Below are 25,801 nucleotides of genomic sequence, written 5' to 3' on the forward strand. Positions count from 1 at the left end.
GCAGGTTGAGTGGAGGCAGGCAGAGTGCAGGCGGGCTGAGTGAAGTCAGGTTGAGTGGAGGTAGGCAGGTTGAGTGGAGGCAGGCAGAGTGCAGGCAGGCTGAGTGAAGTCAGGTTGAGTGGAGGCAGACAGATTGAGTGCAGGCAGGTTGAGTGCAGGCAGACAGAGTGCAGGCAGACAGATTGAGTGCAGGCAGATTGAGTGCAGGCAGATTGAGTGCAGGCAGACAGAGTGCAGGCAGACAGATTGAGTGCAGGCAGATTGAGTGCAGGCAGACAGAGTGCAGGCAGACAGATTGAGTGTCGGCAGATTGAGTGCAGGCAGACAGAGTGCAGGCAGATTGAGTGCAGGCAGACAGAGTGCAGGCAGACAGATTGAGTGTTGGCAGATTGAGTGCAGGCAGATTGAGTGCAGGCAGATTGAGTGCAGGCAGACAGAGTGCAGGCAGACAGATTGAGTGTCGGCAGATTGAGTGCAGGCAGATTGAGTGCAGGCAGATTGAGTGCAGGCAGACAGAGTGCAGGCAGACAGATTGAGTGTCGGCAGATTGAGTGCAGGCAGGTTGAGTGCAGGCAGATTGAGTGCCGGCAGGTTGAGTGCAGGCGGGTTGAGTGCAGGCAGATTGAGTGCAGGCAGATTGAGTGCAGGCAGGACTACACACTTACATGGTCAAAAGTGCTAGAATCTGAGGCTCATCTGTATTTCCTAAACTTTTATAGGATTATTATCTATCACTATTATGGCTCTTTTACATTCTGTATACATGGAGAACATAGATGTGCAGTGACCGGCCGCCCACCAAACTTCTGCGCTACTCTGAAAGTAGTATATGTGATAAAAAGTGGCTTCTGCATCATATCTCGCCAGTCAGTTGTAGGCGCCGTTTATTGAATGTAAAGATGAGATGATGAGATATGACATAACAAATCTCATTTGATTGTAGGCTTCACGTGCATAATTGGGGACATGTGATCGTTAGTATATCGGCCATTGAAAAACAGGTGTGGCAACCAAAATGAGTCACTATAACATCTGGTGTGGTCCTAAGGTTTTATCATCAGGACCATGTTCACACGTGCAGTATTTGATCAGTATTTTACCTCAGTATCTGTCACTCAAAACCAGGAGAGGAACAATCAGAGGAAAAGTATAATAGAAACACGTCACCACTTCAGTATTTATCACCCACTCCTGGGTTTGGCTTACAAATCCTGAGGTAAAAACTCACCAAATACTGAACGTGTGAACATGACTTAGCGTAAAAAGTGAAGTTTGATGTCCAATTAATACCCACTGCCCCTAACTTAGGATACATTGCACTAGCCACAGCGGATTATGAGTGGACTGAATGTGGCCATTGGGAACATGTCAACCATTCAACCCGCCCTCCGTCTATCTTTCCTACGTAATGTCAGCATTGAGATTATTTGTATGTGAGGGGTTAACAGCGAGATGGTATGTGTACGTTTGTATACACATGTTGATGGCGTTTGTGTTACCATCTGTGTACCTTTTAATGGTGTATATAAGCTGGAGGGACAGGATGCGTGCCTGGATGCATTTCTTTACAGTAAATATACCCTGCATGTGTTTAAGTTAATTCTATACTATATACACACCGAGAAGAAAAAGTTCTATTAGTGTTTGTTAGTCGGCTTTATATACATATATAGGTAAGCAGAATCCTGTTTATACACAGAGTGGGTGGGAGTTTCCATGTGTCACAATAAATCCGATAAGTCTAGGCACTTGTTTTTAAATTCTTGTATATGTTTGTCTATTTAGCCATAAATAGGAGCGTGAAACGGGGGGCTGCGTCCATGAACCCAATATGTACAGTACATGTGCGAAGAAATGACTTGTGTTTTCACATTCTCAAAACCGGACTTGATAGATTATGTCAGCATAAAGTAAATACTGTCACCGAGACAGAAACGAACGTGCACGGTGGTGCGACCAGGACCAAACGTTGGCTCATAAATCAGATGGTTGTTTTGCGTTTTCTTGTTGCTATAGTGATTACCTTAGATGCTCAGGCATTGTACCTCCGCTACATCTTACCCATACCATGGACAGAGACATCCTTGCAAACAAGCCTCATGTTACAGACCACACAGAAAAGATCCGCACTTCCAGCCAAATTTTGAAGTAGAAAATAGATGCTGGTGTAGATGTTTATCTTGACACGTTCGTCACTTCCTACACCTTCTGCGAACTTCATAAGATCTTGGCAGTCAAGAGCCTAAAATGCAATGAGTGATCGTTAATAGCTGATATTTACTATTATATGTGTCAATCATTATGAGCAAAAGTCTATAACTTCTATTTATTTCTTGTCGAGTCATCTGGAGGCGATGCGGCATCTTACACCGGACAGAAGGCAGGTTGTGTGTGCCAGGACTCCTACAAGCTTGCTCCCAATCCAGGTCATTGTTGTGGTGTGCGCTAACAGCTGAAGAGTCACATGGAGCCTAAACCTGACCCTAGGTCCCTTGGCCAGTGATATCATAGAGATTAATGTCACTCCTTTATTGGCTTTAGTCCGCTGTGTTGAAAAGCTAAGTGCTTGAGCGCTGTGGCAGATTGTGCAGAGAAGAACCAAACAGGTCCTATTAAAGAACCATGAAAATATATATAAAAAGTTACATGACAACCCTCCTTGGTTATATGTGAATGAAAGCTATTCTAGATGGAGAATGTTAAATGTCAGATGTAATTAGGGCTTTACTTTTACCAGCTTCGTCCTTGATTGACACATAAGTCATTGACCATCAGGTTGGATATATTGCAATAACTGCTTTTCACCTGATAGGATATTAAGTGTAAGATACTTCTTGGTCATGCTATAAGTTAACCTCACATGCCCAGTAATCATCCTTTAGAACGGATCCAAGCAGAAATCTGTTGGCAAAAAAGTTGTGCAGACACATTGTTTCTGTCCAACTGGAAAAAAAATTATTTCAACTGGATCCATTTTTGTAACAAAAATGAATTAGTTAAATAGTCATTCATTTTTCTCCCATTTGAAAAATATACTTTTTTTCTTACTGGAGGTGGAAGAAAAAATATGTAAGATATACTGTACTACTGGACATATTTTGTTTCCACCTACAATGAGTAAAAAATCTATCCTTTCCAAATGGAACACAACATATACTACTGAACATGTATAATGGAACACAACATATACTACTGGACATGTACTGTATAATGGAACACAGCATATACTACTGGGTATGTATAATGGAACACAACATATACTACTGGACATGTATAATGGAACACAACATATACTACTGACATATATAATGAAACACAACATATACTACTGGACAGGGATAATGGAACACAGCATATACTACTGGACATGTATAATGGAACACAGCATATACTACTGGACATGTATAATGGAACATAGCATATACTACTGGACATATATAATGGAGCACAACATATACTTCTAGACATGTATAATGGAACACAGCATATACTACTGGACATGTATAATGGAACACAGCATATACTACTGGACATGTATAATGGAGCACAACATATACTTCTGGACATGTATAATGGAACACAGCATATACTTCTAGACATGTATAATGGAACACAGCATATACTACTGGACATGTATAATGGAACACAACATGTACTTCTGGACATGTATAATGGAACACAGCATATACTACTGGACATGTATAATGGAACACAGCATATACTACTGGACATGTATAATGGAGCACAACATATACTTCTGGACATGTATAATGGAGCACAACATATACTTCTGGACATGTATAATGGAACACAGCATATACTACTGGACATGTATAATGGAGCACAACATATACTTCTGGACATGTATAATGGAACACAACATATACTGCTGGACATGTATAATGGAACACAACATATACTACTGGACATGTATAATGGAACACAACATATACTTCTAGACATGTATAATGGAACACAGCATATACTACTGGACATGTATAATGGAACACAGCATATACTACTGGACATGTATAATGGAGCACAACATATACTTCTGGACATGTATAATGGAACACAACATATACTACTGGACATGTATAATGGAACACAACATATACTTCTAGACATGTATAATGGAACACAGCATATACTACTGGACATGTATAATGGAACACAACATATACTTCTGGACATGTATAATGGAACACAGCATATACTACTGGACATATATAATGGGACACAAAATATACTTCTGAACATGTATAATGGAATACAGCATATAATACTGGACATGTATAATGGAAACAGCATATACTACTGGACATGTATAATGGAACACAGCATATACTACTGGACATGTATAATGAAACACAGCATATACTACTGGACATGTATAATGGAACACAACATATACTACTGGACATGTATAATGGAACACAGCATATACTACTGGACATGTATAATGGAACACAGCATATACTACTGGACATGTAAAATGGAACACAGCATATACTACTGGACATGTATAATGGAACACAACATATACTGTACTTCTGGACATGTATAATGGAACACAGCATATACTACTGGACATGTATAATGGAACACAGCATATACTACTGGACATTTATAATGGAACACAACATATACTACTGGACATGTATAATGGAACATAGCATATAATACTGGATATGTATAATGGAACACAGCATATACTATTGGATATGTATAATGGAACACAACATATACTACTGGACATGTATAATGGAACACAGCATATACTACTGGACATGTAGAATGGAACACAACATATACTACTGGACATGTTTAATGGAACATAGCATATAATACTGGACATGTATAATGGAACACAACATATACTACTGGACATGTATAATGGAACACAACATATACTGTACTTCTGGACATGTATAATGGAACACAGCATATACTACTGGACATGTATAATGGAACACAACATATACTACTGGACATGTAGAATGGAACACAACATATACTACTGGACATGTAGAATGGAACACAATATATACTGCTCGACATGTAGAATGGAACACAACATATACTACTGGACATGTAGAATGGAACACAGCATATACTACTGGACATGTGATCTTCCAAGTAATCATCTATTTGGAACTAATGCAGTAAGCAAAAAACAGATTTTCAAATGATTGATAAACGGATGGCTAATTAACATTTCATTTTCCATAGACTTCTATGTGGAAAAAAGAGATCCAGTTGAAATGTTGAAATCAGCTTTTTCAGGTGGCCAAAAAAGTTGTGTCTACACAACTTTATTGTCAACAGATTGTTCTTAGCTTTGACTCCACAATGGAAGACAGATTCTTGAATGGCGACTGTGTTAAATGTGCCCTTTGTATTGTGCATTTATCTGCATTGGTGTTAACAAATCATTTCATTAAGAATCAGCGCACGTGAAATAAACCATCAGGTGTCCCTTTTTCTCTACCCTGTTTTTAGTTTAATTAAGAATTCCTCAGTGGCAAGTATGTTGTTGTCAAGGCCTGAGAGACTATTGGAAAACTTGTGTTTCAGCCTTTCTGGCCCAAGCACAGTAAAGAAAAATGGCCACTGCTGAATCAAATTTTTATGCTTAGTTCACGGTAGATTTCATTCTATTCTCATGTAAACAACTTCTACGAATCAACATATGTGTCTGGGTGGTATCTTTCACTTTGTTTTGTAACAAAAAGCCATATTGCATCATTTAATTTGCTCAAGTCATGCAAATAGAACAAAATCAATAGGACAAAAAGGGGTCGACTTCTCCTCCTCCTCACTAAACTGCTGCCCACACACAGAGTCTTGTTGCTTATGGCAAAAGAATAACAACACCATTGTGTTTGTTAGTTGGTTCACTAATGGGTGAAACTGGAGAACATCATTCTCCTTCAGCCCTTGCGCTCTGTCCAAATGTTCTCGCCTTTTCAGGGAAAAATTGGGCCAGGCCCCCTTTCTTATCCCAGATGAGTGAGAACTGTCTTGCTGCAGGTTTTAGTGTCAGTCTGTCCATTATTCTCCAGTGACCAGGAGCAATTTATGATTCCAGGCATGGGTAAAGCTCCATGTTTATAGTGTTCCAGGACCACTGAGGTTAGGCTGTGATTGAAATGGACGGCAAACAGATGGTTTAGAGCATGTGTAGATTCATGCCCTAGTCCCTTTTTCTTTTTTTTGCTACATTGGAGTTTAGAATTCTTTTGTATTTTGTGAATTTCTACAATAATCAATGGACCTTTAGGATTTATTGTAAGTTAACCAATAAAGTATATAATTGATACACGGTCCCGGAAGGTGATTGGACCCAATTATGCTCTGGACTAGCCTTCAGTCACATAGATAATGAAAAGCTGGAAAACAAGTTGTGCTGCTTCACCAATGAAAGGACTACTACAGCATTGAATAGTACCAAGACGTTAGTAGGATATCCTTTTATTGGCTCTCCATTAGTAGCAATTGATCATAAAGGCCATCATACACTTTAAACTAGGCTTTCAGTTGAAACCATCCGTTTTGGTGAGTTTAGGCGACATTAATGTGTATGGGAGTCCCTGACAGATGATGTTGGGGGAGATAAAGATAAAGCATGTCTGATTTCAGACTGGTGATCCTTTTGTTCTCCCTGAGATATGTCACTGCCAGAGATGTCTGGCAGTGGCTCTCTCAGAGGACACATGAGCGGTTGACAAACGAAGCGCTCCTCTCTGTAGGAGAGAGGGTGTAAGGTTGCTGCCGGCCGAATGATCACGACAGCTATCTAAGGTACACTTGCATATGTGTTTAATCTATTTTGTGTCCAACCAAACCTGCTTGTTGGTTCACTTAGAGCTGAACTAAATGCCTTAACCCGTTACTTGCCAAATTAGCAATTTTCATTTTTTTTTTTTTTATGACAGATTTTAATGATTTGGGTCCTAATGAATCAGAAACATAATTTGCAAAATTTTTTCAAGTACGGATTTTTCAGAAAAGGGCGTGTTAGGAGTCGAGTTTCCTCTGCTGCACAGGGGGAATCTCGATCCGTCTCCGCTGCGGTCTCCCATTCTCCTCCAGCCGCAGTGGAGTCTGCTCAGCAGGGACGTTGCTCCCAGTGTCTTGCTCGCTCTCACTCTGTACAGAGAGTTACTGCTGCTTCTTCAGCTTCTGCCATTAAAGTCAGTGCTGGTCAGCGGCGAGCGGACTTCCCTGGGACTAAGTCCTTGTTTGCGCACACTGAGCATGCCCAGAGCAAGATCTCCCGTTGGAGATCGAGGGTCATGTGCTCTGGCTCTGCAGCGCATTCCATTGGTCCTCTTGGCAGGCCCTGGAAGGGCAAAGTTTCTGTGGCCACTTCCTGTGCTGCAACTATATAAACTGCGCATAACCGCACGGCCATGCGCTAGTGTACAATTGAATACGTGTGTTTGTTGTGAGTGCAAGTCGTTCATTAAATACCCCTACCCTATTGTATGACTGTTCGCGTATGGAGTATGGCTGCTATCTAGCGCCCGACAAATCACTCAACGTGTCACACACGTATCAGCGTCTATTGCTGTGACCGCCAGTGCAGCGCCACGTGCCAGTAGTGCGCTTCCTGACCCACGTCTGGGTGCTTAGTGGTGCCTGCCAGCAAGGCACAGTTCGCACTTCGGTGCTCTAATTATAAGAGTTGCCTAACACACCCTGTTGCGGTGTTGTGTCAGCAATTGGTCTAATCGGACTTCAATCCTAGTTGGGGTTAAGTTCGCTGACTGCTTGCTCGCCTTCTATGTGCGGTACCGCGATCCTGTGACGCAACAGGATCGCTTCCTTCACGTTGGGTGAAGTTTAACCCACACGAGTATACTTATGAGTACCGCCATATAGTCCGTCATTACTCAGCAGCAGGTTCCATCTCTGCACGGTGGACCCCGGGCTACGAACGCACCGTACACTATCAGTCTTATTATTTGGTGCGTTCCGCTAGCCCTAACAGGGCGTCCCGATATTCAATTAAAAATGGCAATGACATGATTTCCTATTTTGAAAACATTCATTTTACAAACACAAAAATTGGACCTAATTATAAAAATTATAAAATCTTAGTTGCTAGAAGCTAAAGGTTAGGCGTCCCCAAAAAAGGACATTGGTAGATAATGGGTTAATAGCTGCCCCCTTTTAGTACCACCTCAACACACATGTACGCTCAATAAGACCGATTAGGCATGTGTTCTCTATAGGAAAAGTGGAGGAAGTACTATCAGATGCCTCCTATTGGGCTTATTTCTCATGGGAACAAGCTTATCTGATCTATCATCTGTGGAGGGGAGAGTCTGGTGGGCTTCAGACACTTTAGATGATTATCTAGTAGTGCTGTAAATAGTTAGATTCTGACAACAATAATCTAATATCTTTGGCCACCTCTAGGCCTAGTACTGGCTTCATGGATTCACAGCCAAGGCTGCCAACAGTTGGTGTTTGAGTAAAGCTGAACTAAATGCATTAATAGCTGCCCCTTCAACCTTCAGTACTAGCCCAATACACATGCACCCTCAAATAGACCGATTAGGCATGTGTTCTCCATAGGAAAAATCGAGGAACTGCCTATCAGATGCCTCCTATTGGTCTTATTTCTCATGGAAACAAACTTATCTTATCCATCATTTGTCGAGGGGAGAGTCTGGTGGGCTTCCGACATTTCATATGATTATCTAGTAGTGCCGTAAATGGTTAGATTCTGCCAACAATAATCTAATAGGTCTGGCCACCTTTAGGCCTAGTACTGGCTTCATGGATTCACAGCCAAAACTGTCAATAGCTGGTGTTTGAGTATGGCTTTAAGTGTGTTCTTTTACACTCATTTGTTTGCTTTGGCTCTTTAGAGACAAAAGCTTTTTGTCAGTCTCATGACTAAACAAACAATGTTTTCTAGACTCCTTTGTTAAAGCCACCAGGGTATTATTATTTATTTACCTACACACTTAAAACTGAATTTGAACCCTTTCATAATACAGTTCAGGTTCAGAGATTCATATATACACAGGAAATTGACATTCTATGGACAAAACAATGGCTTCTATCAAGAACTTTCCAATAAAATCTAGAATCTTTATTTAATTTTGCTAGTTGATGTGAAATTTGGACAGTAGTCATAAAAGATAGCATGAAGAAAATTCAAACAACTTATACCTTTCAGTCAACCGACAGGTTTTGTTGCAAGGCTTGTCACAGAATGTACGACAGCATACATAATGTTATAAAAAGTTACATAGAGACAAAAACCACAAGTTTCCACTGGTAACAGTGTACACAATGCAGTATATACAAGTGGGTTGACAGGGATTGAAGGAGGAAATCCCTTATCCAAACAGATCACAGTCCAATTTGGTTTACAGTAAACAAGCAGAGACAATTAGGAGTTATATGCTAAGACGTCTCTAGCATGTAAGTCTGCACTGAGAACATACATTTGGTCTCATTGCTTCATTTTCGCTAGAAAGAGAGAAATCTACCTTAATTGTTAATGCGTTTTAGCACAGATTTGCACTGAAAAGGAATCCATCAGTCAGGAGAGTCTGGAGGCTTCGGACACATCAGATCATCCAGTACTGCCATACATTAGCCAAAAATAATCTTATATTAATGACCATCTTAAGGAATAATAATGGCTTCATGGATTCATGGCTGTTAATAGTGACTTTTTGAATATGGCTTTAAGTGTGTTCATTTACAGTCAACTTAAGGTACCGTCACACTCAGCGACGCTGCAGCGATATAGACAACGAGCCGATCGCTGGAACATCGCTGTTTAGGTCGCTGTAGAGACGTCAAACACAGCAGCTCCAGAACGATGCAGGAGCGATCCAGTGACGTAACGGCGACTCACTTATCGTTCTCGCTGGTTGTTAGCTCCATGTAAAACATTGCTGGCATCGTTGCTTTTGCTGTCAAACATGATGATACACGCCGACCTGACGACGAAATAAAGTTCTGGACTTCTAGCTCCGACCAGCGATGACACAGCGGGATCCAGATCGCTGCTGCATGTCAAACACAACGAGATCGCTATCCAGGATGCTGTAACATCACGGATCGTTGTCGTTCTCGTTGCAAAGTTGCTGAGTGTGACGGTACCTTTAGTGTTGGGCTGAAGATGAAGATTTGGTCACAACACAATAGACAATATCTTTTCTTTAAAGTGAATCTTTAACCATATCTTTACATATGAAAATAATGTCATGGCTACAGTATATAGGAACTAGTCAGTCCCCCATTAAAATGATAACTTTTGTGTACAGGAAAAAGGGTATCAACCACTGAGGTATATCTCTCCTTCTATATCTAAAACTTGCTGACAGGTTCCCTTTATATCTTTATTATTTCAGCTGGGTCATTAGATATTTCCTATGATATTAATGATTTTTCTCATGGTCAATACCATGCACATTCGTTTTTATTGGTAGACTACCGACGAATGAGGAAAAATAGTTGTTCTCATCAAAAGCGCAGATTTCCATTGTCCAGAATCTATAACTATGACTAACCTAATGAACATATCAACATACATCCAAAAGTATGACAAATAACAGCTCTACAGCAACAAAGGCAATGAGCCACAGTCTTATAAACACATACATGTGCCCTTCTGGGTTTCATTGACTTGGCTAAGTTCATTGACTTCATACAAGGTTCTTGATCTTTGAGACTGATGCACTAAGACAAAAAAAAGAAAGCAAGGAGGACAGCTCTATGTCCCAAAGGAGTGTTGCGTGTCTCACATGCCTATCCAGCAATTCATGTGTTAAATAGGGCCCTAAGGCGTTATAATTGACTTCACAGAGAGTATTAGTTTATTGAAACCAAACCTGGAATGATGACTCTATCAATCTTCCAGAAAGGTAATTCCACCACAGACCTCACACAGAACAAGATGTTGGGCTCCTGCTGCATTGGAACAGCAAGAGACACACACAAAAAAGTATAGTGTAGTTGAATTTTGACAATTTATGGAACCCTATTCCACATCTCACATTTTAAGGATTTTTTTTTTATCTGGCCACAACATTCATTAATAATTTCCTTTGACAGTTCAATAGAAAGAACTTCATTCTGCCAAGAAGTGACTTATCTCTTCCAATTATATTTACTTTTCGATGCCTGAAATTTACTACTTATGGTGCAGTTCAGGCTGCTAAGCTATTTTCTGTTGAATGGGACTCTTTTGTGTTATTAAAAAAATGAAAATAAATTCTTTAATATGAAAAGAGTCTCAAGGCCCCAGCATACTGTGACACATCAATGTGGTTTATGTTGGATCCCTAGATTATGTAATCAACCCTTTGGGATTATGTCAGTCCTCATTGGGTAATGCTAAAAAATAATAAAATGTCGAAATTATGGTTATCTTTATTAAATATAAATCGAAGACCAAATGAATGCAAATCTCTGAAACATTTTATACCATGAAAGAAATCTGCCAGATTCATATTCCCGATTTACTAAAAGTGGAGCATGATCAAGGTGATCATTAGCATCCAAAGCATGTGTAAGGGCTTTTACCCATGACCGTAAAAATCAGACAAGTACCATCCTTCATTTTTGATGGATAGCACTCGTCCCTATGTCATACTATAGGGGTCCAAGGAAATAAATCGCAGCATGCATGAGTTATCGCATCACATTCAGACATTCGTGTCTATGGGTCCATGGAAAATAGACCACACTTTGACCTAATTTTCACAGACAAACTGAATGGAGAAGATGAAAACATTTTTATTTATTTTTTTTTCTTATTCTCCTCATCTGAGAAAATCGAACCATATTATGATCACACTCTGATCTCATTCTGATCAGCGTGTGATTAGCAGAATTAGACCGATGCTCTTGTATGAGCGAAAAACAGTTGTGTGATCCTAGTTTAAGAAGCAGTCATTAGTGGGAGGAGAAAACAATGTTACAACTAAGTTTTCCAGCAACTGTTCGGCCCATTTCAGACATCAGTTTTTTGCCGTCAGTCACAATCCGTTGGCCCGACGGATCCGTCGCAGATTGTGAAAAACTGATGCAACGGATTAGTTTTTTCAACAGATCCGACTAGCGGATCTGGCTAATTGGATCCTAAATAAATCGCAGCATGCTCAGTTTAAAAAAAAAAACAGAATCTGTCGCTGGATTCCGTCATTTGACGGATCCGGTGCCATAGGCTTCTATTCAAGCAGCCCAAGCTTCTAGTTTACATAAATCATCCTGTAATATAAAATTGTCCTCCTCTGTATTGATTACCCTGCAGAGTTTAGTGTCATCTGAAAATATTGTAATTCTACTCTGAATGCCCCTACAAGGTCATTAATAAATATGTTAAAAAGAAGAGGGCCCAATACTGACCCCTGTGGTACCCCACTGCTAACTGCGACCCAGTCCGAGTGTGCTCCATTAATAACCACTGTTATGGACCTGGTGGTTAGGAGCACCAGGAATGACCTGATGGTTAAACTCACACAAGACAAGCTCTGGGAAGTGGGAACTCTGCTGACCGCAACCCCTAATCCTATCACACAACTAGAAATAGCTGTGGAGCGTACCTAACACGGCCTAGACGCCTCTTCACAGCCTAAGAGCTAACTAGCCCTAGAAATAGAAAATAAAGCCTACCTTGCCTCAGAGAAATTCCCCAAAGGAAAAGGCAGCCCCCCACATATATTGACAATGAGTTAAGAGAAAAAAGTCACAAACACAGAAATGAAACAGGTTTCAGCAAAGGGAGGCCAGACTTACTAAACAGACTGAGGATAGGAAAGGTATCTTTGCGGTCAGCACAAAAAACTACAAAAAGACCACGCAGAGTGTGCAAAAAGACCTCCGCACCGACTCACGGTGCGGAGGTGCCACTCTGCATCCCAGATCTTCCAGCTAGCAAAACAAAATCATGATAGCAAGCTGGACCAGAAAACAATGAACAAATAATAACTAGCCGGGACTTAGCTTCTGCTGGAGTAGACAGGTCACCAGAAAGATCCAAGAGCGAACTGAACCAGTACAAGAACATTGACAGCTGGCATGGAGTAACGATCTGAGTGGAGTTAAATAGAGCAGCCAGCCAAAGAATAAACTCCATCACCTGTGGAAGGAACCTCAGAAGCAGCAGCACCACTCACAGCCACCAGAGGGAGTCCATGGACAGAACTCGCCGAAGTACCACTCATGACCACAGGAGGGAGTTCGATAACAGAATTCACAACAAACCACCCTTTGTTTCCTATCCCTGAGCCAGCTCTTAACTCACTTACACATATTTTCCCCTATCCCCATTATTCTCATTTTATGTATCAACCTTTTGTGCTGAGCTGGACACCAATCAACTGGAAAGTGGGCATGATGAGAGAACAGCAGAGACTACTCCGTAAAGAGCAGGGTGCAATGCAATTAATACACTGATTTCTCCTACCACTTTTATCAAGCTCCACTTTTATTTATACAGAGAATCTGGACCTGACAGGTTCCCTTTCATTGGTAATTCATATGTATTACATTTGTGCTTCTTGTCTTCAAAATAAAGGCATTACTAGATTCAGTCCTATTGTAAAACTATCTACATTTCAAAATAAAGTCACAAATGAGTTAACAACAATACCTGACCTAGCAGAAAACCAAATAACTTAAAAAATGAACCCCTATGGAGAAAATTCCAAGGTAGGAATTTCAGGAATAGGATCAAACACTCGAAAGCTTGCGTATTTAACCCACCTGGATATACCTTTATTGTAATGCATTTTGTCTTTAGAATTGCAGCGCTCTTTATGGGCACCCATACAACCTCACAAAAATACAGCAGTTGACCATAAAATTAATTAAAATTTCTTAAATTCTGTGTATGCATGGTCGCTCTGTAGATAGATTTTGCAAAAAAAAAAAGTGCCACCAGCATGTTCCCCTGTGTTTCAGTTTATTGTTCTGTAAAGCTGTGCTTTAAATATTTGCCCAAGTGAAACGTACGTCATGCGCTTATTTTTTTTCTGGTTTGTGACTTGCAGATATTTTCAGTTACCAACAACACAGAATGTGCAAAAATCCTGGAGGAAATCAGATGTGCCTACTGTTCGCCACATGCGCAGAATCTCTTCCATCCTCCAGAGAGCACCGACACATCTGAAAGGCAACTAGTGCTCCCGACATTGTGCAAGGACTATTGTAAGGAATTCTACTATACATGCCGAGGTCAGATACCAGGTAATGGAATAAGAAGACATTTGTGAACTTGTGTCATGCGCCAAGGTGCAGAAAATTACCACTTATTTTAAATTAACTTTTTACATTAAACACGTTAACATTTTTTTTTATTTTTCATTTTACTATCTAGAGCAAATTAAAGAGAATCTTTCACCGGGTTTTTGCTACTTCATTTGAGAACACCATGTTTTTGGGGCAGAGACCCCGATTCCGGTGATGTGTCACTTACTGGGTTGCTCAGTGTAGTTTTAAAAAAAATCACTGTTTTATCAGGGAGAGATTATCACTAGAGGACTACTTGGTCAGTTGTCAGGCTGTCCAACCACGCCCCCACCACTGATTGGCAGCTTTCTGCAATGCACATAAAACTGCCAATCAGTGGTGTGGGCGGGGTTATACAGATCATTCAGAGAACTGCTAGATCAGCAGCAGATAAAACAGTTCGCATAATTACAATCATCTATGTATAGGTAACGCAGCATCCACCATTAGCAGTAGGTGGTGACTACAGCTCACCTCCTCCTTCTCCCTGCACAATAACTTCCTCCAAGCATTCGTAGAAACCTCTCCAAGAAGTCAATGAACATCTCCCGACTATTGTTGCCTATGGTCCATGTAGCTGCTAGAAAGCATATCTCTAGCAGAAGTTTAGAGTAGCAGGCTACCCCTAAAATCAGAACATAAAAACAGATGAAAAGTAATAAACATGTTCAATATCTGGTTTGAATTATAAAGGGGTTATCCGGTTTTAACTTTTATTATTCCATTGTTCAATAAAATAACAAACTGAGCTTTTACTTGCCCTCCACTATGTCTCCACCAGTCCAGCAGTGACGTCATATCTGCTACACTCAAAACCGCTGCAGCCAATCACATGGCTCAGCATCTTTAGCCAAAGTTGACAGTACGAGTTGCTGAGTCAAATAAGTGTCTGCGGGGTTGTCGATGTGATGTCACTCCTGCAGCTGATCAACAGAGACAGCGCTGGACCCAGGGAGGATGAGTACAAGCCAGGTTTGTTACTGTACATGCCTTTAAGCCTGTGAAGTAATCAAAGTTAAAAAGGGACAACCCATGAAAAAAATAATACAGGTCATACATTTCCTTTAAAACTTGAAGTGGTTAGTGAGATTATGAAGCGTTATTAAAGATGTTATTTCTATAAAAAGTATTCCAAATTTTGTTAAACTTCTACATTTTTCCTGCATAATAATAGTCCTAGGCACTGAATCCAATTTTACTCTATGGGACAGTTTAAAAAAAAAATGAAAGAATATTAAGAGTACGTGATAATTGTAAAAAATGTTTTTCTTTCCAGCAGCTTTGTTTTATAGTATTATTAGATGGTGGCCCGATTCTAACGCATCGGGTATTCTAGAATATGCATGTCCACGTAGTATATTGCCCAGCCACGTAGTATATTGCCCAGCCACGTAGTATATTGCCCAACCACATAGTAGATTGCCCAGTCACGTAGTATATTGCCCAGTCACGTAGTATATTGCCCAGTCACGTAGTATATTGCCCAGCCACGTAGTATATTGCCCAGTGACGTAGTATATTGCCCAGCCACGTAGTATATTGCCCAGTGACGTAGTATATTGCCCAGTCACATTGTATATTGCCCAGCCGCGTAGTATATTGCGCAAACACGTAGTATATTGCCCAGTCACGTAGTATATTGCCCAGTCACGTAGTATATTGCCCAGCCACGTAGTATATTGCCCAGTGACGTAGTATATTGCCCAGCCACGTAGTATATTGCCCAGTGACGTAGTATATTGCCCAGTCACATTGTATATTGCCCAGCCGCGTAGTATATTGCGCAAACACGTAGAATATTGCCCAGTCACGTAGTATATTGCCCAGTCACGTAGTATATTGCCCAGCCACGTAGTATATTGCCCAGTGACGTAGTATATTGCCCAGTCACATTGTATATTGCCCAGCCGCGTAGTATATTGCGCAAACACGTAGTATATTGCCCAGTCACGTAGTATATTGCCCAGTCATGTAGTATATTGCCCACTCACGTAGTATATTGCCCAGTCACGTAGTCTATTGCCCAGCCACGTAGTATATTGCCCAGTCACATAGTATATTGCCCAGTCACGTAGTATATTGCCCAGTCACATAGTATATTGCCCAGCCACGTAGTCTATTGCCCAGTCACGTAGTATATTGCCCAGTGACGTAGTATATTGCCCAGTGACGTAGTATATTGCCCAGCCACGTAGTATATTGCCCAGTTATGTAGTGTATTGCCCAGTGACGTAGTATATTGCCCAGCCACATAGTATATTGCCCAGCCACGTAGTATATTGCCCAGTTACATAGTATATTACCCAGTGACGTAGTATATTGCCCAGTGACGTAGTATACAGCACAGAGCCATGTAGTATATTGCACAGCAACGTTGTATACAGCACAGAGCTACGTAGTATATTGCCCAGTCACGTAGTATATTGCCCAATGATGTAGTATATTGCCCAGTGATGTAGCATATTGCCCAGCCACGTACTATATTGCCCAGTGACGTAGTATATTGCCCAGCCACGTACTATATTGCCCAGTTATGTAGTATATTGCCCATTGACATAGTATATTGCCCAGCCACGTAGTATATTGCCCAGTTACGTAGTATATTGCCCAGTGACGTAGTATACAGCACAGAGCCACGTAGTATATTGCACAGCGACGTAGTATACAGCACAGAGCTACGTAGTATATTGCCCAGTCACGTAGTATATTGCCCAGTGACGTAGTATATTGCCCAGTCACGTTGTATATTGCCCAGCCGCGTAGTATATTGCCCAAACACGTAGTAGATTGCCCAGTCACGTATATTGCCCAGTCACATAGTCTATTGCCAAGCCACGTAGTCTATTGCCCAGCCACATAGTATATTGCCCAGTCACGTAGTATATTGCCCAGTCACGTATGTCACAGGTTAAAAAATAAAAAATAAACATATACTCACCTTCCAGGGGCCCCTTGTAGTTCAGTCACATGACCGTGATGTTATCGCAGGTCCGTCTCGCGGAGGCGCGCAGGACCTGTGATGACGTTGCGGTCACATGACCGTGACGTCATGGCAGGTCCTTCTCGCGCAGGCGCGCAGGGCCTGTGATGACGGCGCGGTCACATGACTATGACGTCATGGCAGGTCCTTCTCCCATACCATCTTTGCCACCGGAACTTGCTGCTTGCATGGAGCAGTTACCGGAGCGTAGCGAGGAGCGGGAAAGGCGGCGGAAGGTGAGTAATTATTTTTTATTATTTTTAACATTAGATGTTTTTACTATTGACGCTGCATAGGCAGCATCAATAGTAAAAACTTGGTCACACAGGGTTAATAGCAACGGAAACGGAGTGAGTTACCCGCGGCATAACGCAGTCCGTTACCGCTGGCATTAACCCTGTGTGAGCGGTGACTGCGGGGAGTATGGAGCGGGCGCCGGGCGCTGACTGCAGGGGAGTAGGGAGGGACTAATCGGACTGTGGCTGTCGCTGAGTGGTCGCGGCAGCCATGACAGGCAGCTGGCGAGACCAATCAGCAACTTGGATTCCATGACAGACAGAGGCCGCGAACAATGAATATCCATGATAGACAGAAGGACAGACAGACAGAAAGACGGAAGTGGCCCTTAGACAGTTATATAGTAGATAAGTTATAATATTGTGATACTGCTCCTGTGCTCCAGTGTCCAAGGCTTCCTGATGTATGCTTTAGAAAGCAATGCTTGTCATGTGTGGATCCATAGATGACATCACATCTAACTGATGCTATTTATGCTTGGATCTGGTCATTGATATTGAGCAATGATGCTTACACAATTACATTGAGAGGCTGCTTTGAAATACTCATAAGTACCCTAGAAAACATGAAATTCACGATTGAGGGACACCCCATGTTATTTTACTCTACCACTTCATTCCACGCTGAAAATCTTTTTTCGACACAGGGAAGTCATTTATTTCATTTAGAAAATTGTACGTTTTCTTCTATTCTCACTAGTAGGCAAGGGTCATCCCGGAAAATGATGCTACTGATCATTGGGCTGGGTCTTTTCTTGGTGCTCTGGTTCTTTATTTATACTCCTGTTTGAATGAAAGGGCACTGATCCAACAGGAGGATGTATACGGACTATAATACCCCGACAGGCTGTGGATCTTATGATCTGAATCTACAGACTTATAGAGACATATGAGACTTTAAGTCCATTTAGGGACATTGAAATACGCCCATCTGAACCCAGCCTTAGAAAATAGACATAACTACCAAATTATAGTTACCGTATGTATTGTAACCCCTGATTTGGTAATATATGGCTTTTTTTACACTCTTAGGAGAAGATGTATTAGCTTCTCACTTTTCATTGTCACTTTCATTTTGATAGAGCATGCTGGGAAAATGACTGTTCTCTGTCAGTTGCTGTAAAAGAATTTCAATATTATGCAAAAAATAGAAAAATCTGTGGCACTCTCCCCATGACTAAAATAGTCTTTTTTGAATTAATGGCAGAAGATACAGATGGAAAAAGAGATGGTTGTTTCACATTATTAAGTACTTCACCCAGGCTTGATAGCATGAGGGGTTCGGACACAAGCCCCGATGGGACCACTGAACATGGGCACGAATGCAATGTGAAAGGGGCCTTAGAAAAAAGGAAGCTCAGCAGGGAACTTTAAAAAAAACCTGCTTGGAGCCTACTTACTATACTTAACACATTGAATAAAATTGTTAATAATTTGGCATCATATTCCCTGTGAGAGTGCGGTGAAATTTATATTTGGTTATCTACGAGACCATTTGGTCCGTTACACCTGCACCCAAATTCTCTGACAGTGCACGCTATATCTATTACTACTATACTTATACAGTATTTTTAATTATTTAGCCTTATTTAACCTTACCAAATGTGGTCTCGGGTTTCTAGAAAACCTTCCATATTGAATAGAAGTATGCTTTCTAGTATGACTAAGGCCTCTTTCACATTTCCGTTTTTTACAATCAGTCACAATCCGTCAAAATGTTGAAAAGACAGAGCCTGTGTAGATTGTAAAAAACGAGTGCACTGAGTCCGTTATTTTGATGGATCCGTCAAGACTATGTGCACACATTGTGTATGCGTCTTCGCTGCATTTTTCCGCTGCGAAAACGCATACACAACACAACCCATGTTAAAATTAATAAAAAATCATGATATTATTACCTTCCGGCGTCCACCGCAGTCTTCCCGATGTTACCGATGCTCCCGGCAGCTCCCGTTCCCAGTAATACCTCGCGAGGCAATGACCTGTGATGACATAGAGGTCTCGCGAGACCGCTTTGTCATGGGGTCATTTCGCAAGGCATCACTGGGAACGGGAGCTGCCGTGAGCATCGCTACCATTGGGAAGGCTGCGGGGGACGCCGGAAGGTAAGACTATCATAATTTTTTTTACTTTTTTTATTTTTAACATTATATCTTTTTACTATTGCTGCTGCATAAGCAGCATCAATAGTAAAGAGAGAGAGCGAGAGAGAATTTCCCTGAATGGAAATTCGTCTGCGCATGCTCAGTTTCAAAAGGCGGCATCCGTCGCTGAAATCCTGCTTTTGACAGTCAGCGATGAATCCTGCATGCATGGGCTTCCATTATAGCCAATGACAGGCAGCGCAGGATCTGTCGCTGAGCAATTTTCCAACGCACACAAAAAACGTTTCTCTGTGCGTTGTCTCCGCCCGACGGACAGCAATTTTACGATGGATCCAGTGCACAACGGATGAAATGGAAGGCCATCTGTCACAATCCATCGTTAATAGAAGTCTATGAGAAAAAAACAGATCCATCAAATGTTTCTTTTTTTCTTTTCTTTCACAAAACAACGCATTGTGATGGAAAAAGAAAGACGGAAGTGTGAAAGAGGCCTAAGTGAACGTTATGATTTACATTCTTTTGTTCTGGTATATTTGTCCACCTTTACCAACTGTCACGGGGTTCTTCTCCGGTACCACAAAATCAACAGAGCTAGAGTATAGTAAACAATTCCATGACCTTTATTCAGGCAAAAATATGAAAGGTCCATATATGATCCACCACACAAAGGATACAATAGTCCAGAACACGAATGCAGTTCAGTGACAGGATAAAAGTCCAACAATCCAGCAGACAGAGGATAGCTGCAGGAAGTCCTCCCATAACTCCAATCCAACACAGTTTTTCTCCAAAACCATAATCCAAATGTACCAAAGCTCGCTGTATATATTTGCTGACACCCCCCGCCAGGACAATGGGAATTCCCGGGCCCTGGTGAATTGCCTCTGGTCGAACCACACGGGGGTCAGCGATAGTCAGGAATGCCCCCATGTCTCTAAATCCCGACACTTTGTATCCATCAATTAAGACATCCTGCAGGTGGCAATGCCAATGCTCTGTATTTTTGATGGACAAAGGCCGGAGTCCTTACACTCCAGGAGGGGTATCTATGGTGCTGTGGTCGGTGGTCCACTCTGGTGGGGGTGATGGTAACTCTTCCTCAGGTGAGATGGAGTGCACAAAATGTACTGGATGAGGTGGGGCTGTGAGGGGCTCCCTCGGAATCCTTGAGGGACAGCCAGACTGCAAATGTCCAGGTTGCCCACACCCATAACATCTCCACTCTGTGATACCCCCAGGTCGTGGTCGGAACTGTTGGGGCCCAGGATTGTGAGGCGTTATTGTCATCGGCTTGTGACTAGGTGGAAGGGCAGATATAATCGGAGGGGGAAGGGGTGCGGGAGAAGGCTGTGGTTCATTGTCCAGAAGCCTCCTCCATTGCGGACGGATAGTAAGGGCTTCATCGGCCAGGGCTGCAGCTCAATCCACGGTGCACAGCATGCGCTCCTGGACCCATTCTCGTACCTCTGTGGGGCACTTGGCAAGAAATTGTTCTATAAGGAATGCCTGTATAACATCTTCCACAGTAAAGGCGTTTTCTGCTTCCAGCCATCTCCGACATGCCTGGGACATCTTATGTGCATACATCCTAAACGATCCCCCCGTAGTGCATGGGAGGTCTTGGAACTTGGCCCTATATGCGTCTGGGGTGATAGCATGGTAATCCAGGATAGTCTGCTTTACAATGTTATAATCCCAATTCCACTGTGAGTCAATGGTTCGGTAAGCCTCCGCCAGGCTACCGTTCAAGAGTCCCACTAACAAACGCATCCAGCCAAAGTGGGGCACCTCCAACACAGCACACTGCTGCTCAAAGTCCTTGAAGAACCCCTCCACATCTCCGGAAGCCTCATCAAATGGCTTAAACTCTGTCCGGGTGATCCGTACAGGCTCCTGGGTGTACTTTGCACATTGTGTTACTCCGTCTTTCAAGCTACATTGCTTCTTGTCTCCACTGTGTCCGGCGGGCAGCCTCCTCCTTGTACTCTTGAGAAATACCTGGGCCCAGAACTGCCATCTCTTCTTCATACCACACCACATACTGGCTTTTTGAGGTGGGGGTCCTCGTCTCCAGTGCTCGTCCTTCAGACATATGGGAGGAGGTGGCCGGGCTGGCACCCACCAGTAGGTCAATTAAGACCTCTTTAGTCAGTCCCTGGTAGTTCAGACCCAGGTCTCTAGCTCTCTCCTGTAAACGGGATACAGTCCAATTTCTGTATTAGCTCTGTGGGTGGTTCTCCATTAGGTTACACTCTGTTGATCCCTCTGCATGCCACCAGTTTTCAGCTCAACAGAGCTAGAGTATAGTCCATATACTCTTCTTTCTCTCTGAGATCCTCTGAACACATCATCATTCCACACAGGACTGATCTGTGTCTCACCTCCCTGATATTTTAAGTCTCCCTTCTCATTCACAGGTCAGGAGGGGGAAGGTCTCAGAGGCTCATTGTTTCAACAAGCTAGGTCAACATATCATTAGCATACAATACAGTACTGTGGGGCTGATATCAGATGGCAGCAACAGCCATTCATCAATTAGCAAATAACTCCTTCTACAAGAGAACACCATGAAAAGAAGTAAAATAGAAATATACACAAAGATGATACCCACAAAGCATATCACACCATCACACCATCATTACCACAAATGTAAATTAATTTGCACTGAGGAGTTTGAATGACTTAGCAACTATGTCTATGAATGCATATTTGTCTTCTATCCTTCGATTCATACGAATGAGGTAAAATAGAAAAATTAATACTTGATTTTTTTAACCTTTTTCTCTAATAGTATACATTCTAGCCACCTCTGTGTAACAGTATATTCTAGAGCAGATTCTTCTAGTCATGAAGCCATTTCTATTCTTAATTCATCTATTATCTCCACAGGACACTGTTCTTTGTAAAACAATAGACTTAGAACATTGCTTTCTGAGCAGTTGCATTGCACTTGGTGGTGCATGATATATGTCTCCCGAAAAGTGCTCTTGTTTACTATTTAAAACATAGAATTCACCACTTACGATGACACACACCAGTATTTTTGATGAAGGGGTTAAGGTGACTCGGGAGGGTAAGGCTTGAGAGAATGATGGAGAAACACAGGAGCCAGAGCTGCTGGAACCTCACTCCCCAGATCAACATATGTGGTGACGAATGACAAATTTATTTTTCTACAAAGGCTGTGTATATGTAAAACTGCTGAAGTGCATCAAGATGTCAAGTGCTTTCTGTGACCACCCAGGCTGCTCTGAAGGATAACCAGATGAAAGCATAACTCAAGCACTGGACAGAGCCATGCTGCTCTGTATGGCAAGAGAGAGAAGCGGTCTCACACTGCACAATCAAGGAGAGTCAGATGCTAATAATTAGATGAAAAGCCTAGAAAGAGATAATCATGATGGAGATACACTGAGTTGGGAGGTCTTTATTATTATTATTTTCATTATTGCTTTTTTATTATTGCATTATAGTATATTGTGTTTTTACTGTCCAATGTATAAGTAGAAATTCAGCAGGAATACATAACTATAATATATAGAAATTCCAATAATGATGGTCCTCTACTAAGGACAGGTGCAGACAAGTATAGTCCTATTGCGATCCTTCAAAACGTTCAGACTAATGTTATTCTTTGGGGCTGTGCATATGTCTGATTTTTTCCTCGGACAGAGTTTGTCAGAGAACAAAATGGCTGCATGCCTGAGTTTCATCCAATATTCAAATTGCACTTGGCCAGCAAGTCAACGACTGTTTGCAAATCATCGGATTTCACTCAGATGACAAGAGTCTGCAAAGCAGTCATCACAGCAAAAGGTGGCTACTTTGAAGAACCTAGAATATAAGACATATTTTTAGTTGTTTCACACTTTTTTGTTTAAGTATATAATTCCACATGTGTTAATTCATAGTTTTGATGCCTTCAGTGTGAATTTACAATTTTCATAGTCATGAAAATACCGAAAAATCGTTAAATGACAAAGTGTGTCTAAACTTTTGCTCTGTACTGTATAAGAAAATAAATCCAGTTCACCGTGGATGGCATCATGAGGATGTTCAGAGCTTGGAGAGGTCGCTTCAAAGCATAGAAAAGCCCAAAAAGTAGAAAGATCCAGCTCAAAAAATTGTGAATACTTTATTCGCATAAATTGGTCAAAGAGGACATACAGAACAAGCAGTGTAAGTTACATGACACGCGACATTGACGCTTTTCAGGTGACGGCGCACCTTTAATCTCTTTGATCACTATATGTGAATAATATGCAAATTGACTCTTCAGAGAAAAAGAGGACCCAGGAAAACATACTCAGATGGGAGGTAAGAACATTTCTAAAACAATCCACAGCGAGGAGATTGGAACAAAACAAAATCGTCTAAACTGCATGCTCGCAAACGCCAGATGCCTGACAAACAAGATGGAAGAACTAGAAGCAGAAATATCTACAGGTAACTTTGACATAGTGGGAATAACTGAGACATGGTTAGATGAAAGCTATGACTGGGCAGTTAACTTACAGGGTTACAGTCTGTTTAGAAAGGATCGTAAAAATCGGAGAGGAGGAGGGGTTTGTCTCTATGTAAAGTCTTGTCTAAAGTCCACTTTAAGGGAGGATATTAGCGAAGGAAATGAGGATGTCGAGTCCATATGGGTCGAAATTCATGGAGGGAAAAATGGTAACAAAATTCTCATTGGGGTCTGTTACAAACCCCCAAATATAACAGAAACCATGGAAAGTCTACTTCTAAAGCAGATAGATGAAGCTGCAACCCATAATGAGGTCCTGGTTATGGGGGACTTTAACTACCGGGATATTAACTGGGAAACAGAAACCTGTGAAACCCATAAAGGCAACAGGTTTCTGCTAATAACCAAGAAAAATTATCTTTCACAATTGGTGCAGAATCCAACCAGAGGAGCAGCACTTTTAGACCTAATACTATCTAATAGACCTGACAGAATAACAAACCTGCAGGTGGTTGGGCATCTAGGAAATAGCGACCACAATATTGTGCAGTTTCACCTGTCTTTCACTAGGGGGACTTGTCAGGGAGTCACAAAAACACTGAACTTTAGGAAGGCAAAGTTTGACCAGCTTAGAGATGCCCTTAATCTGGTAGACTGGGACAATATCCTCAGAAATAACAATACAGATAATAAATGGGAAATGTTTAAGAACATCCTAAATAGGCAGTGTAAGCGGTTTATACCTTGTGGGAATAAAAGGACTAGAAATAGGAAAAACCCAATGTGGCTAAACAAAGACGTAAGACAGGCAATTAACAGTAAAAAGAAAGCATTTGCACTACTAAAGCAGGATGGCACCATTGAAGCTCTAAAAAACTATAGGGAGAAAAATACTTTATCTAAAAAACTAATTAAAGCTGCCAAAAAGGAAACAGAGAAGCACATTGCTAAGGAGAGTAAAACTAATCCCAAACTGTTCTTCAACTATATCAATAGTAAAAGAATAAAAACTGAAAATGTAGGCCCCTTAAAAAATAGTGAGGAAAGAATGGTTGTAGATGACGAGGAAAAAGCTAACATATTAAACACCTTCTTCTCCACGGTATTCACGGTGGAAAATGAAATGCTAGGTGAAATCCCAAGAAACAATGAAAACCCTATATTAAGGGTCAGCAATCTAACCCAAGAAGAGGTGCGAAACCGGCTAAATAAGATTAAAATAGATAAATCTCCGGGTCCGGATGGCATACACCCACGAGTACTAAGAGAACTAAGTAATGTAATAGATGAACCATTATTTCTTATTTTTAGGGACTCTATAGCGACAGGGTCTGTTCCGCAGGACTGGCGCATTGCAAATGTGGTGCCAATATTCAAAAAGGGCTCTAAAAGTGAACCTGGAAATTAAAGGCCAGTAAGTCTAACCTCTATTGTTGGTAAAATATTTGAAGGGTTTCTGAGGGATGTTATTCTGGATTATCTCAATGAGAATAACTGTTTAACTCCATATCAGCATGGGTTTATGAGAAATTGCTCCTGTCAAACCAATCTAATCAGTTTTTATGAAGAGGTAAGCTATAGGCTGGACTACGGTGAGTCATTGGACGTGGTATATCTTGATTTTTCCAAAGCGTTTGATACCGTGCCGCACAAGAGGTTGATACACAAAATGAGAATGCTTGGTCTG

General features: G+C 41.5%; 1 protein-coding gene across 1 annotated transcript in view; it reads left to right on the top strand.

Moving 5' to 3' along the window:
• Positions 1-25,801, top strand: part of HHIP (hedgehog interacting protein) — a 183,155-nt gene that overhangs the window by 2,283 nt on the left and 155,071 nt on the right. The window contains exon 2 of the mRNA XM_069744018.1: positions 14,031-14,226. Coding sequence (XP_069600119.1) covers positions 14,031-14,226 — 196 coding nt within the window. The remainder of the gene's footprint in view (positions 1-14,030; positions 14,227-25,801) is intronic.

This window comes from Ranitomeya imitator, chromosome 1 (genome assembly GCF_032444005.1).
Source record: "Ranitomeya imitator isolate aRanImi1 chromosome 1, aRanImi1.pri, whole genome shotgun sequence".
In the NCBI taxonomy this organism is placed as follows: Eukaryota; Metazoa; Chordata; class Amphibia; order Anura; family Dendrobatidae; genus Ranitomeya; species Ranitomeya imitator.